At 54.2% G+C, this 15154-nt stretch overlaps 1 protein-coding gene across 1 annotated transcript in view; it reads left to right on the top strand.

Moving 5' to 3' along the window:
* Positions 1–15154, top strand: part of Cd247 (CD247 molecule) — a 70752-nt gene that overhangs the window by 51596 nt on the left and 4002 nt on the right. The window contains exons 2-4 of the mRNA XM_021244745.2: positions 12571–12674; positions 13881–13937; positions 14449–14529. Of these exons, the coding sequence (XP_021100404.1) occupies positions 12571–12674; positions 13881–13937; positions 14449–14529 (242 nt within the window). The remainder of the gene's footprint in view (positions 1–12570; positions 12675–13880; positions 13938–14448; positions 14530–15154) is intronic.

Genomic DNA, 15154 nt, shown 5'->3' with positions numbered 1-15154 from the left:
CAGAGGCAGCGACGAGGTGGCGGCCCAGCGACTGGCGCACAGCCCGCGGTCGCCCACGTCCCGCGCGTCCCGGGCGCGGCGAGCTCGGCAGGGCCTTTGATCCACGCGAAGCACGTCACAGGCGGGGGCTCGCGGGCGTGGGCCGGGCCGAGGGTTGCCAAACTGACGAGCGAGCGAGCGAGCGCACCTCCAGGAAAGACTCGCCGGCGGGGGCTGGGTCGCCGCGGCACCTCCCACCCGACCCCACCCTACTCCCGGGCTGCAGAGCCCGGCCCAGCCCCAGGTCCCAGCAGCGCGCCTGCGCCCCGACCCGGACTCCAGAGCTCGGGAACACCCGGCCTGGGAAGGGGAAGGGTTTTCTGAGTTCACTTGTGTTTCTCTTCTGCATCTGAGACGTGCCCTTAATTCATTCTCATTCTCATTCTTTCTCATTCTCTGTCTCTCTCTGTCCCTGTCCCTGTCTTTCTGGCTCTGTGTCCCACGTCCCCAGCCTTTTTAAATTTTTTTGACACAGGGTCTGACTAACTCGCCAGTGCTAGCTTGGGATTCTCCTGCCTCCATCGCCCAGCGTGCTGGAATGACAGACAGGCTTGGTAACCTTATTTCCTTCCTGAAAAGTTTTGCGGGACTAGGAACCAGAAAGTTGAAAACGCAGAAAGATGGAAGTGGCCTACTCAGGGCTTGGCCCCGAGGCCGGACACCGGTGAACTTCAGCTGCCTTTATCAGCTATTCATTGGTTGCGCCCTAGGATCGCCTGCCTAGTGCGTGCTGGCTAGCTAGGGATTGAAAAGTCAAACAAGAAAATAAGTCCCAGACTTGCGGAATTCCCAGTCTTTCACAGGGTCAAGCCTGTTTTCAGATAATTAGTGAAAAATGTGCCAAGAACAATGAAAGGTCCGAAAAGTCAGAAACTTACTTTTTAAAAAGTTAGCTGGATGTGTAGTTTAGCAGTAGTGCCCACATAGCATGCGTGCGGCTTTGGGTCCTCACACCCCAAGCACAACAGTAGCTACAGTTTTCAAATAATATGTCCAAAATACTTTTCCTCAGCCTCCAGAAACCTTTTCAGGAAATATCTCTAAATTCAAAGCAACTAGTCTCAGTATTAATATGAAAAAAGTATAAGAAACCCCAGGGTCCAAAAAGCCTAGAAACCCACAAGGGGCGGCACATTTCTCTTATCTTTCTGAAAGAGTGAAAATTGGACCCATTTCTTTACATTTAGAGGCGCTTCACCTAAAAGGGTATCTTAAAGTTGAAGGAAAATATATGGAATATATCATTTGAAACTGTACCTGATATCCAGATTTTTTTTTTTTTTTTTTGATACTGGAGATCAAACTTGGGTCCTTCTGCTTGCGAGGCAGTTGGTGGAACCATTGAGCTACATCCCCGGCCCTGATATTCAAATTTTGATTTTGTTTTTTGTTTTGAGCTGGGGTCTCGCTGTATTGCCCAGGCTGGGCTTGAATTCTTGGTCTCACATGACTCTCCTGCCTCAGCCTCCCAAGACTACAGGTGTGCACTACTGCATTTGGCTAAACTAACATCCTGTTTAATATACATTTACCCCATGACTCTGACTTTTAGGTTTCCCTGTAGTATAGAAACAGGTTTCCACTAAAGGGAAACTGGATCTGCCCGAAAGTAGCACAGGACTTTGCCAGAGGAGGTAATCTTTGAACTGAGTTTTGAGCAAAGTGTAAGTTTGTCAAGGTGAACGTTTTAATGGGAACCTGAGTGGAACAGTCTTCCCAGAAGCAGGTGGCAGTCTTCCCATAAGGCTGGCAGCCCTTTCAGGGGAACTCAGGCCTGTTCTCTGCTCAGGCATCCAAAGGAAGCTGTGCAGGGACAGTCCTGCCCCAGGACAGCCTCGGCCTGAGTCCAGTGCAGGCAAGAGAAGAAAACCCCAGGAAGAGGCCTGCAGCTTCCTCCTTCCAAGGTCCGGGAGCGGTAGCACTCAAGCCCACATGGAGTCCAGCCACATGGGGGCCACAGGGATCTGACACTGGCAGCTGCTCATTATGAGATCCTAACTAGCTTTTCTCCTGATTTGAGCACTGGATCTCTGACCCTGCCTAGCTGGAAGGAGCCCTGGAAAGTACTCTCTTAACAGCCTCATTTTGGAGGTAAACAAGCCAAGTTAAGATAACTCCTAAGGTCACATTCTTTGAGTGGTAGCTTTTAGGCATAGGGTCCCAAAAAACAAAACGAAACACTCTCTTTGGAGTCTTTTTCCATTCATAGATCCTTTGAAATACAAGGGGCAAAATTCATTTCCACAGGCACTGATCATGAATTGACTAATCAGTCTGTCAGTCATCCATGCAGTTGTGGAATTACTCAGTCCAGGAGAGGCCTAACTCCCGGCCTTCTACAGCAGCAGAAACAAAAGAACGAGATTTGCCCCGAACTAATCCGGAATCCAGCTGAGTAGGAAAGAATCAAGGGTTCTTCACGCTTAAAACCAATGAGTGTCACTGATGTTGGGGTAGGCGGCAGCTCCCTGGGAGGGGGAAACTGAGGCTGGCATGAGATTAATGGGGAAGGGCAGGGCACCATCGGGATGGCTCTGGCAGCAGGTGCACACTGCTCCCTGCTCACTCCCAGGCTCGGGCTTCCTGCTCTCCTGCCAGCCACGCCTCCACCAGACCCATGCCTGGGGCACAGTTCCAGCTGCACATCTCTTTTCTTGGCTCCTTTGCTGTCATTCTGGTCTGCAGGGGAATTGGACAGTTCTCACTGACCACTGACCTGGCAAGGGGGACTGGAGCTGGTGTGGACTGCTCAGCCCCGCTCCTGTCCGCAAGGCCCTGGGCCACCCACTGAGCCCTGAGGAGCTGTGGCTGGACAGATGCAGCCTGAGCATCCAGCACTCGAAGCTCCTAACCAGGCAGGCGGCGGCTCACCCCACTTTCAGAGTCCTCCAAGATACCAGTGGGCAGGTCCAGTGGCCTCCAAGCTGGACCTCAGAGCAGAGCTGCTCAGAGGGCAGTAAATTCTTGGACTGTCCTCCTTAGGGTAGTGCTCACAAGCGCGTGCATGTGCACACGCGCACACACACACACACAATGTGATCAAATTACATGCGGGACGTCTAAGTTTAAAACTATATTACAATAAAAGAAGCCTTGGCATGAATCTCCTTCAAACTACTCCCCCGCACTTCAACACACTGATCCCATCATTCTTGCCACTTTCTGAAGCAGTTGTGGAAGTCCTTACGAGGTACGGTCAAAAATATGGTGAATACTGCTGTCAAGTGCCGTCCAATGGAAAGGCAGAGTTGTAAAAACATCCCTGTATGTCCTTGTCCACCTAATTCACTGGATCCGACACCGTGCGACTCCTGGCTCTTCCCCAGAGTCAAAACGACGATGGAAAGTGAACATTTTGAATCGATGCAGGACAGTGAGGCAGCTAAGACACCACAACTAAAGACACTCACGATAGAGGACTTCCAGAACTGCTTCGGAAAGCAGCAAGAACGATGGGATAAGTGTGTTTGGAATGATGGAAAGGGTATTTTGTCAAGGATTCATGGCAACATGCCTCTTACTGTAATATACTAAGAATGCAAATATTCACAGTGAAATTGTTAGACCACACTTCGTGTGTATATTAACATAGTTTTCTTTTCCTTGGTGCTGGGGATTGCATCTACCACTGGGCCACCCACATGCTAACCGCCCAGCCTAGTAGTGTGTTGCACACAGGGCTATCTCCAGGCAGCAGTGTTAGGCACGGCACATGTCCACACTGACGAAGTCTGGGAAATGAACACAAGATGGCCCCACAGCGTCACGGTCACGGCTCATTCTGGCGTCTCTCTGATTAAAAAAAAAAATTGAGTGTGTGGTTCTGTCCCTGTTGGGCTGGTCTGTGGCCGCCCTCCTAGGAACGCAGTCTCAGCGGTGCTTTTCCTCCTGCCGGGATCCACCAGGTGCTCGGGGCAGAGGGGCTCAGTGGGAGGCTCGGCTCGCCCGTGGAAAGGGTGGTGGGAGCAGCCCTAGTTCCCAGGCGCAGGTGGCTGCAAGGCCCGGTGGGGCTGGATACAGCACGGACTCTTGCAGGCCCCTCCGCCCAGAGGCGGTGGTTCTGGAATGTAGGGGTAGGGGCCGCGGTCACAGGCAAACCCCTGGGCCCACCTGCCTGCGGGTGGGAGGATTCTCAGGACAGACTTAGAAACTGCGCTAAGGCCTTGGGCTCTGCTAGAAGCCAAGAGGAGTAAGACCCTGCCCTCCTTCACCCTGGAAGGAGCTCAACTGCTTTTTCCTGTCTTTCTAAAATTCGCAAAGTGCTCCTCAACTGTAGTTTTCATAAATACCCGGGGTGGGGGGTGGGGGGGTCAGGGCAGTCTCAGCCCTGAGTTATGACTCAGGTAGAGCTCTTGCTTAGCATGACAGAGGCCCTAGGTTCGATCCCCAGGGCAGAAAGAAAAAAAAAGAAAAGAAAAGAAAACCGAAAACACTTGAGGGCTCTCCACTCCCGGGTGTGAGCCCAGGAAACCCTGGCCCGAAACCCGCTGCTCAGCGCTGGGAACTGAAAGCAGCGGTGCATTCTCAGCAGCAGCAGCAGCGGGTCTGACGACACTGGAGTCCCTCGAGCGAGAGCGGAGACCCCTCGGCTTCCTCCTGCAAGCTCTGACGGAGGGGCGGGGTGCCGGGGGCGGGAGGCCGAGGCAGGCGGCGTCGTCTCGGGGTCCCGGGAGCAGAGGGTATGAGGGGGGCAGGGTGTGCGCGGGCGGCCTGCGCTGCTCGTGGTCAGTCCCTCCCCAGACCAGGCTCGGGCGACCCTTTCCCTGGGGTCTGCGGAACAGTAGCCCGGCCACGCCGGCCAGGGCTCGCGCGGGATGGGCGCGGGGACCAGGGGGCCGGGGGCGCGGGCTCGCGGGACGCAACCGCAAGCGGGGGCGGGCGCTGCGCGTGTGCGCTGCGCAAGGAGATCGCGGCGATAACCCGCCGGTTGGCAGCCCGCGACAGGAAACTTCGGGCGGGCGGGGGCCCCGAAACGCGGGGACCCACGGAGTCCTTCGGGGACGTGGCTCTCCACTCCGAGCCGCGCGCTTTGGCCCTGAGCACGGAGCACGCCCCGCGTGGGCTTTGATCACCCGGTGTTGGACCACTGGAGGCCCGGACCCAGGAGGGAGCTGACTTCCCTTTATAATCCGGTGGTGCGCGCCTGTAATCCCAGCGCTCAGGGAAGCTGAGGCAGGAGGATAGCAAGTTGGAGCCCAGCCTTGGGCAATGTAGTGATGCAACAACACCCTATTTCTTGTAGATGTAGCTCAGTGTGAAAGCCCTGGGTTCAGTCCCCAGTAAAGACAAACACAACGGTTTACCATTTTCACCATTTTAGGTGTAATTCAGTACTATCCATTTCATCATTCCAATCAAAAGCTCCATCTAGATACATTTTTCTGTAGTATTTATAAATATACAAGTGTACCCTACAAAATACTTTTTACAGCATTTTCTAGCTTGCAGTTTTATTTTTAATTGTCATGGAGATCTTCCATGGTAGCACATATACAGTGTGCGTGTGCGTGCATGTGTGTTAACTGTTATATAAATACAGCAAACTGTATCAGTTTCTCAGTAGGCACTTATGTTATTTTCTGGGTTTTTTCTTCTTGCTTGTGCAGATAAACATTTTTGTGCATGTATTTCTGCATACTGTGAGAATTTATCTGCAGAACAAATGAAATTTTCAGAGAAATGGCAAAATGCTGCCTGGAATTTTGACACAAGGCGGCTTCATCTGGAGTGGATTTCTTTAAACTGTGCTAACATTTGGGGGCATAATTTGAGGGCTGTGTGCTGTGAGAAGGAATAAAAGCCTGCAGAAACCTGGCTTCTCATCTGGGGGCCACCACACCAATGCTGTGGGACCACCGTGGAGCCATTTTCCCTCCCTGACCTCCAGTCTCTTTATCTGCAAAGAAGGGCAAATAAGATCTGGCCCGCTTACCTGACTCAAGTGCTGCTACGATCAAATGAAGTCAAACAAATGAAGGGGTTTGCTAAATTGAAAGTGTGGAGCAGGTGTTTGGTGTGACCATGTCTGTCACAGTGTCGGTCCCTGGAGTTCACAGCCACACTCCCAAGCAGCCATCAGGAGGTCAGAGGGAGCTTGGTGTGGCCGTGCCAGTAATCCTGTGGCCGTGCCTGTAATCCCAGCATTTTGGAAGGCTGAGGCAGGAAGATTGCAAGTTCAAGGCCAACCTGGGCAACCTACAAGACCTTGTTTCAAAATATAAAAAATTAAAACGCTCTGGGATGTGGTTCATTGGGAGAGCACCAGTGGGTTCAATCCCCAGTACTGCCCTCAAACCAAAAAAAAACTTCAATAAAACCATGAAGTAAACTGAAATATGAATATATAAAATAACATGAAATAACTAAAGACAAGTTATTTCAGGGTGAAATGTTTTTTATAGAATGATAACTTTTAAGTAGCAAACACTTTGGAAGGTAACCTGACATCATTAATGGTGGCTGTGTCTGAATATGAAATTATGAGCGATTTTCATTTTTCCTCTACCTTTCTGGACTTTTATAATGAGATGGTTTATTTGAAAATCAGGAGAAAAATGATCACAAAAAATTTAAATTAATAACTTTTAATTGCACAAACTTTCATCAACATAAAGAGAAATATTCACTCAATCCCGCAAACCTTAGGAAATCAATTTCTTGCCTCCTTCCTTGGAATCTTTGACTTTGAGGATATGTAATTGTAGGTAGTTGTGACCAGATGATCCACTCAACAATAAAACATGAATATTTGGAATAACACTGAGCAAAGTGTTGCTGCTTGTTGTAGCAAATTGCAGCAAGCAGCAAGCAGCAACATGCTTTGTGGTGTCCAAATCCTTCTCATCTCCTCCGAGTACTCCCAAGTCCTCCGAGCATCATACCAAGTAGTGGTTAAGAACCTGGACTATGATCCAGACACACCTGATTCAACCCTAGCTCTAGATCTCCAGCCTGCTATGGATTCTCTGAGCCTCAGTTTCTCCAGGTGTATAGTAAGAATCACTGTGGAGCTTGCATAAGAACAGAATAAATCTTTAACTAGTGCATGTCATGGTCGCGCTGTGCATCTAAACTTTCTCTTGCGTGCTGCAGCAGAAGTTGCTCTGTGGAAGGGAGGTCGGGGTGACCCTGGTGCTGTGGCCAGTGGTTGGCATCACACCCATCACCCTACCCAGCACAGATTCTCCATAGCTACTGAAGCTGTCTTCCTGAGACCACATGACTTCCTGTTTTCTAAACTCTTGCCTGCAATGTCTCCACCAGCTGAGTCTGAGATGGGTGGGGCAGCAGCAGGACTCCAGGCCGAAAGTTGGGGTGCAAAGGGAGGAGGTCAGGGGGCTGGCAAGGTGGCTGCTCCTGCCTGAGTAGTGGGCTGTTGTGATTAATATTGATGACATCACCTTGAGGTACTGAGCACTCGGCAGGCTCTAAGTCCCTGCCCCTGAAGGGCCATGCAGCTGGGAGGTAGCCGTGATTGCCCCTCGGTGACACAACAGCAGACCCTAGCCTTGAACTCAGGCTGGCCACCTTCACAGGACGTATACTTACCTGCAATGTTGATGCTCTTCCTTTTCCTTAAAGTGGAGATGGGCTGGACGTGGTGGGTGGGATTTGAAAGGCTTCCCATAGAAATGGCAGGTAATTTGTGTTTCTGAAAGCAGAACTAGGACAAAAGTGATTTTTTTAGAGCTCTCCACCAGTAATTGGTGGGTGGTGAGCTCCCTGTCACCAGAGATGTTCAAGCGGAGGCCAAGGTGCCAGTCAGAGAAATCCCTGCAAAAGCCTGGGCTGTGTGTGTAGGGGTAGGCGAGAATGCTGAGGTCTGCACCCATGGGTGAGGGGCACCGAGGCTCAGGGCCGAGAAAGCACACAGAGCCAGGAAACCCCGTAACCCCACCTAGCTTTGGCCTTACCTGCGGGTGTCCCTGAGGACTTCGCTTTATTCCACCAGTCTTGGTTTATCAACCTGTGAATTGGGCCCAGTAACAGCCCCTTACCCTTCTGGACTCTTGTAAGAATCAAAGTCCATTGGGCACAGGGAGTAATTTTAATGGTACAGGTTGGTGTTCAAACAGAAGCTTCCGCCAGGATTTAGCTCAGTGGCACTGAGTCTGCCTTGCAAGCACAAGGTCCTGAGTTCGATCCCAGGTACTGAAAAAACAAACAAACCCAGAAGCTTGCCTTACTAGCTGAGGATGCCCCTGATTGGGATTTGCCGGAGGAGGAGGCCGGCTGGAGTAGATTGTACCAAGGTGTGTTTCTAGCTCTGGGCTATGGCAGGACTGGGCCAACTCAGCCTGTTTCAGCGGCTTAGTCTGTCTAGGACACAGACAAACACCACCATGCCAACAAATCTGATTCTGTATCCCACCCCAACACTGCATTTCTAAGGGAGAAGACTAAGTTCAGGGCACCGTGGAAACCCTCTTGGTGTTTCCTGCAGACGCTGGTATTTGAGCAGCCAGAGATGCTTACGCTTTGTCTGGCCACAGGGACCTCCCCAGGATGCCTGCCTGGCCCTGCTGGGAGGCCCAGGCAGCCCCACCCCTCCTGTTTGGCCAGGTGCCCACTGCTTTGGCATCGCTGGCTTGGTTGCTGGCTTCTTGGGCGGCCGATCAGCCACAGGGGACCGGAGCCGACGTAGTGTGCTCCCTGGTGTGGCCCCAGGGCCAACACACAGCGAATGCTCTGGCAGAGCCGTGAACCAGGGAGCAAACACAGGAGCAGCCCCTTCAGTTGCCTGACAGGCAGTGCTGGACTCGGGAACTGGCCTCTTTGGGACCACAGACAGCGGAAGCAGGACAAGTCACCGTGAGTCACGTTTTTACACCTGGTAGGAGGTAAGATGAGGAGCACCTCCTGCTGAGATGGAGCCCAGTCTTCCAGTGCTGTGTAGCTTCTCGAACCTGGGGCTTTTACGCTGATGACAAAGGGCTGTTGAGAGGTAGCTGGGCTCACGCTAATCAAACTGAGGACGCCTCTGAATGGATGCTCTGACCTGTCACCAGCCCCAGGGGCTTCCTCCAAGCACCTCCCATGGGCTCTTCCAGGGGTCCTGCTACCCAGCAGAAGCTCCAGCTTATTATGCACCTGCTTACATGAAAAGCAGAGCTGGCAACAGCAGCTGACCCCATGCAGCAATGCCTTGTCCTTCAGCCCGTAAGAGCCCTCGTGTTTAACCCTCACCACTAACTAATGGCAGGTAATGTTATGTCCATTTCACAGGTGGAGAAAGCAAGGCTTTCTTCAGCAACACACAGGTCAGGAGTGTACAGGGATTGCAGGGCACAAGGACCGAGACCTCTGCCTCACCCCCAGTGAGGTCCCCGCTGTCTCTCAGTGGAGGCTTCGTTGGCCTCTCCTGTGGACCGGCCCATTTTAGTTGGCCTGCTAAATGCTACAGCTCTGAACCCCAACCCTGGGCAAGCACTGGAGTCTCCCCAGCCAGGCCCGCCCTGGCCACTTAGAGCCACTGGGGAGGGTCTGCGGCTGGTTCTAGAGTGTAGCCAGGCTTCAGTGTCTGGGCCCTAGAGCCCTTGGGCCATTCTGGGGTTCTCCCTGGTGCTGTGCGTCGGGGGATGGGATAGGTGCATGAGGCCGATCTCCAGTACAGTGGTGCAGAGCTGCCACATAAGGTGCGTGAGTCCCCCGGGAGGTGGCTGCCAATGGACTGTGATGTGTGATGGAGGACAGGTGCTCGCTGGCTGGCGGAAGGAGGTGGACCGGCTCTACATGGGGCCGGAAAGGGAAGAAGCTGGGGCCGGGAGGGGGCCAATGATGTGGGAGCCTGGAAAGCTGCCTGGCATTCGAGGGAAGCCTGGCCCGGTGTGTGGCCTGGTCACCTGAGCCATAAGCCCCCGGGGCAGGGACTCTGAAGACCCTCCTGAGTATTAGACAGCGTTGGCTTGGCAGAGGGAATGGAAGCCTGTCATTTACAAATCACCAGCCAATGCACAATCTCGGTTTGTCCTCACCATAGCCCTTTAGGTAGATATGAGTACCCTGCATTTCTCAGATGAAGAAAGGGTCTGAGGCCCAGCCAAGTGTGGTGGCACACGACTGTAATCCCGGCACTCTGGGAGGCTGAAGCAGGAGGATCCCACATTCAAGCCCAGCCTGGGTAATTTAGCAAGACTGTGTCTCAAGATAAAAAAAATAAAAAGAGCTGAGGGTATAGCAAGGTGTGAAGGCCCTAGGTTCAACCCCCAGTACCACAGTACCAGAAAGAGAAAGAGAGAGAGAGAGAGAGAGAGAGAGAGAGAGAGAGAGAGAGGAAGGAGGAAGGAGGAAGGAGAGGAGGAAGGGAGGGAGGGAGGGAAGGAGGGAGGGTGCAAGGCCCAGAGTGGTGAGCTGACTTCCTAAGACCACAGAGCTCTTAGAGGCAGGGGAGTACTTGAACCTACTACACCCAATCCACGCTCCATTTCCGCAGCCCTGAGCCAGAGCTATTGAATCAATTATGTCATTCAGTTAGGTCCCAGGTCCTTACCTGGAACGTCCCTGCAGTCACAGCATTCCTGGGACCCATCTCTCCCAGCACAGCGGCCAGGCTGAGATGGAAGGTCCCCACCAAGGGAAGTGTTGGGGTTCATATCCGCCCCCCAGCCAAGCTGCACACGGCCCATTTGTCACTGGTCATAAAATCATGGTGCTGTTTAAAAAGAAGGGAAGAAGATATGTGCCTATTCCTTATCTCCAGGTGCCCAATTCTCCTGCCCCCTACTGTGCTGACTGCACAACACAAAGAAAGATTACTGCTTATTGTCCTGAATTTACTGTCCAGTCATTTTGCTGTTCTCATTTTATGCAATGGGAAGCTGAGCAATTTTCTCCCAGCCCTTTTTATGAATCTAAACCAACCATAAATTGCTGCTGACATCCAGCCCTAAAGGAAAACAGTCGCCCCAGCTCAGCTCTTTGGCCTTTGCTGGGCGCCCGGCTGTCTCTCACAGGCCCCGCCCTTACCGTGGGTCACTTTGGGGCAGTAAGCTGGGGCTGGGGCTCACGTTGCTGTGGAGCAGGTGTGCAGCTGTGGGTAGGAAAGGCTCACAGCCTCGATGGAGGGAGAGCTGGGTCCCCAGGGGTGGAGTTTGCAGAGTGCTTTGTGGGTAGTGGGTCCTGATTCGAATTCCTCAGTACTTCGTGGAGCAGGCAGTGGCAGCCTGGGACAGGAGCCTGGAGGAACAGCTGTGCAGGCAAGGGATAGGCCAAGGAAGAAGGCAGTGCACGAGACAGGAGAGAGGGACAGGGTGGTGGAAAGCTGTGGCCTTTGGGGCCTGGGCTGGTAAGGTGAAGCCCTCCCATGGCTGGATGAGGGGTTTGGATCTTGCTGCGGGCGGCTGGGTCAGCCGTGGTTTCCAAGCAGGGACTGTGGGATGGAGACCCCACTGGGCTGGGGCAGGGAGAGAGTCACTGTGCCCAGGCATGGTCTGGGGCTCCCCAGCCTGTCTCTGTGGGTGCTGTCAGGGGATCTGCCGGATGCTGTGTTTAAAGCGGTAAATACTGGCCCAGGGTGCACACCGAAGCATTGCTAGTTCTCACCCTGCTTAACAGAAGAGGACGGTTAGACAGAGGGTTAGTATCTCGCCCCAAGTCACACAGCTAGGAAGGGTGTGACAGCCTCATGCTACCCTCCTCACTCGTCTGCCCCTTGGGGGCCACCTGAGGGCCATCCCACCTGGGGGACAAAGCATAGCCAGAGCCAGGACCTCCGCCTCCAGGGCTCCCAGGGGAGGAATCGAGATGCCCATATGTCCTGCTGTCCCAGGTGAGCTGCACAGTGACCAGGCACTTTGGTCCAGACCCAAATCTGCCTCTCCTCACACTGGGGCGACCTTTCAAATAAAAGCGCCAAGTTTCACTTAGCCAGCACGTTTACTGTCCCTCCTCCCCTGCCCTTTGTACCCAAGAGCCAGTGCCAACTAAATGTGTGTGACAAACATCACCATGGCAGTGGTCAGGGTCAGGATTAGGGTAACTTTGGAATGGGAGAGGTGAGCAGAAGGCCCGCTGAGCTGGAAGCCTGGCCCCATGGCAGGGCTGGGGGAGAGAACCAGAAGAGGAACAGCATTGCTAAGGCTAGGGGCAGACAGTCTGGGAATGGCGAGGGCTCTGGGTGGGGAGCTAGGACTGGGGGCAGAGATGCCAGGCCCAGATGGGGCAGTGGTCACCCTGCCTAGATGGGAAGTGCTGGGCAGTGAGAGGACAGCAGCTGGCAGGGTCCTGCTGTCTCCGGTGGCGCAGTGCACAGTCATCCATCCGGAGGTGGGAGGAGTCATTCGCAGCTGGGCTCCTAGACCCCCAAGACAGAAGCCCTTCAGGTCCCTCCCAGTGCTGCCCACCCTGTCCCCAGCTCCATGAACCCGCCAGATGCCACATCCACGAGGACGTGCTGGGCTCTGGCAGCAGCTGGTCAGGTTGGGACAGGTGAGGCATGCGGATGGGTCTGGTGTCCTTGCCGCAGGCTCTGGGGTGGTGAGGATGTGTTCTTTCACCCTGGGCCTGGCTGACCAGCTTCATCTCTTGGGACAGAGGCACAGAGCTTCGGCCTGCTGGACCCCAAACTCTGCTACCTGCTGGATGGAATCCTCTTCATCTATGGTGTCATCATCACCGCCCTGTTCCTCAGAGCAAAGGTGGGCAATGTGAGCGCTGCGGGCAGGCACGGGCTTCCCTGCTTGATGGATGTGCGGAGAGCTCCTGGCTTTGCGGTCTTGGGCTTGGGTGATACCCAGGGCTTGGTGTCTCGGGCAAGGCCATGTGTGCGGCCCAGGGGGCTGAGGAAGTGGGGGTGTCTGCCCAGATGGGAGGGAGAACTGGGGAGGGGTGCCTTGGTGAGGAGCTGAGCTCATGCATGAACATCAGTGTCCCATGGCAGGGGCTGTTGTTGGCCAGCCAGCAGCTCCTGCTCAGGCAACTAAGGGCAAGGAGGTGGGGACCCCGTAGCCTCTCCCCTCATCCCTCTGTCCAGCTAGCTGCTAGGCAAGGCCACGTGATCCTTTCTCCTGACACCTCAGTTTCCCCACTGTCAGGGGAGGGCTGGCCAGGGCGCTGGTTCTCATGAGGTGTCTTCGGGGCCAGGAGTGGAAAGAAGGTAGAAGGGATGTCATCCCAGCAGCGCACACTAGACCATTTCCCTTTTGGAGTTTGGTCTCTGCCATGGGATTCCATTTGAAAAATAGTGTCATTTTCTCTTTTTAAACTTGGAGATGCAGCCGTGGCTGATCTCTAAGGTTGTTGCCAATGTTCTTAGTTCCTTCTGGCTGGGGCAGCCGGCACTGGGACAGAGTGGGGCTGTAGCACCAGGCACCCCAGTTCCGCTGCTGGGACCCTGTAACAGCCCCCATGCTCCTGAGTGTCTGGAGAGCCCCTGGGGTGGGCCCTGGACAGTACCCCAAGTTCAGTCCTGAGTGCCAGCCCCGTCTCTCCAAACTGGGCAAGGCCACTTGCCAGGGAAGAGTAAATTTCAGCCCTTCCTGGGGGTTAGCATGCTGGATGCCCAGGTCAAGGTAGGAGCAGAAAGGCCAGTTGAACTCAGAAAAGGGGGCATACCTGTAATCTCAGTGCTCTGGGAGGCTGAGGCAGGAGAATGGCAAGTTTGATCTCAGCCTAGGCAACTTAGTGATTTAGCGAAACCCTGTCTCAGAATACAAAAAGGGCTGGAGATGTAGCTCATTGCCAAGGCTATGGATTCAACCCCCAGTACTGGAAAAAGAAAGGGAAAAGGGGCTGCCGGGCTGTCTAGCCCTGCACAGCCACGAGGGGGTGGAACAGACTCGCTGAGCGTCCTGCGTCTCTGCAGCCCTGCATGGAACAGTCACGCACACTTTCCTATGTTGCAGTTCGGCAGGGGCGCGGAGGTGCCGGTCCACCAGCAGGGCCAGAACCAGCTCTACAATGTAAGTCTGCAGCCCTGACACCCACCCTGTGCCAGTTCCAGCCACGGCCACCTCTAGGCGATCAGTTGTCTAGCCCATTTTCTAGCTGGGGATGCTAACAGTGCCCACAGGGAGGAGCACACACTGGCATGGCTGGATGGAATGTTTTAGAATCTTCACTGCAGGGAGGGACATAGTCACACTTCCAGGCAGAGGACTTCAGGCCCTCATTACCCTCTCTGAGCCTCAGTTTCTTTATTTTCTCATGGGAGTCATCACTTAGCCACTAGATTGCTGAGCATATAGTAGGAAACCTACTGGGCACCTCGGAGGACCCAGACCCGTGTCATGGCACCATCTGCTCTCTGGGAGGGTCTCTGAGCCCAGTGATGGTGTCTATCCCGGTGGACCAGGTGCTGCCACCTCCCTGCCCCCATTCCCACAAGCTGCCACCAGGAGGAAACCCGAACGCCCTGCTGGCCCCGTGCTCCTGATGTGCCTCTCTCCCATGTCTGATGCCTTCCACTTGTAGGAGCTCAATCTAGGACGAAGAGAGGAATATGACGTTTTGGATAAGCGGCGGGCCCGGGACCCCGAGATGGGCGGGAAGCAGGTAAACAACTGGTTCTCGGCAGCAGGACCCCAGGGGGGGCCTGGAGCTAGAGGACTTGCCACGGCCACCCCTCTCCGCCCTCCTCCTGGGCTCCGTCCTGCACAGGAAGGGACCTCCTGCCGTGTATGTCGTCCTGGCCTCATGTTAGTCCAGTCCCCATCTACCTCCCAAGACGGCTCCTTGTCTGTTCTGAGACATGAGGGTGACACCATCTGTCCCAGGAGGACAGACTTGATGCAGGGGCCCACAAGGCAGGGGCTTGAGACCCTGGGCAGGAACTCTGGGGCTGGGCATCCCACCCATCCCAGGGCCAGGGTTGGGCTCAAGGTAGCTCTGACCTCAGACTTCATCATCTCTACACCCTGTGTCGAGGGGAGCAGTTAAACGAGCCAGAGTACAGGCCTCTGGAGGATGGAAACTTTGAGCCCAGCCTGGGCAACTTAGCAAGACTGTCTCAAAATAAACAAAAATTTACAAGGGCTGGGGATGAAGGTCAGTGCAAAGGCCCTGGGTTTAATCCCCAGTCCCAGTGGGGGTCAAGGGAAGCAGGAGACACACAGACCACCTCTCCACTGTCCTGCCCTGGCTCTGTCCCCTCCTCCACCTGGGAGGCCGGGGAGGGGAG

Source organism: Heterocephalus glaber, unplaced genomic scaffold (genome assembly GCF_053883595.1).
Source record: "Heterocephalus glaber isolate CG9 unplaced genomic scaffold, H.glaber_assembly_v1.0 deba00000738, whole genome shotgun sequence".
In the NCBI taxonomy this organism is placed as follows: domain Eukaryota; kingdom Metazoa; phylum Chordata; class Mammalia; order Rodentia; family Bathyergidae; genus Heterocephalus; species Heterocephalus glaber.
This window is presented reverse-complemented; position numbering and strand designations above follow the sequence as displayed.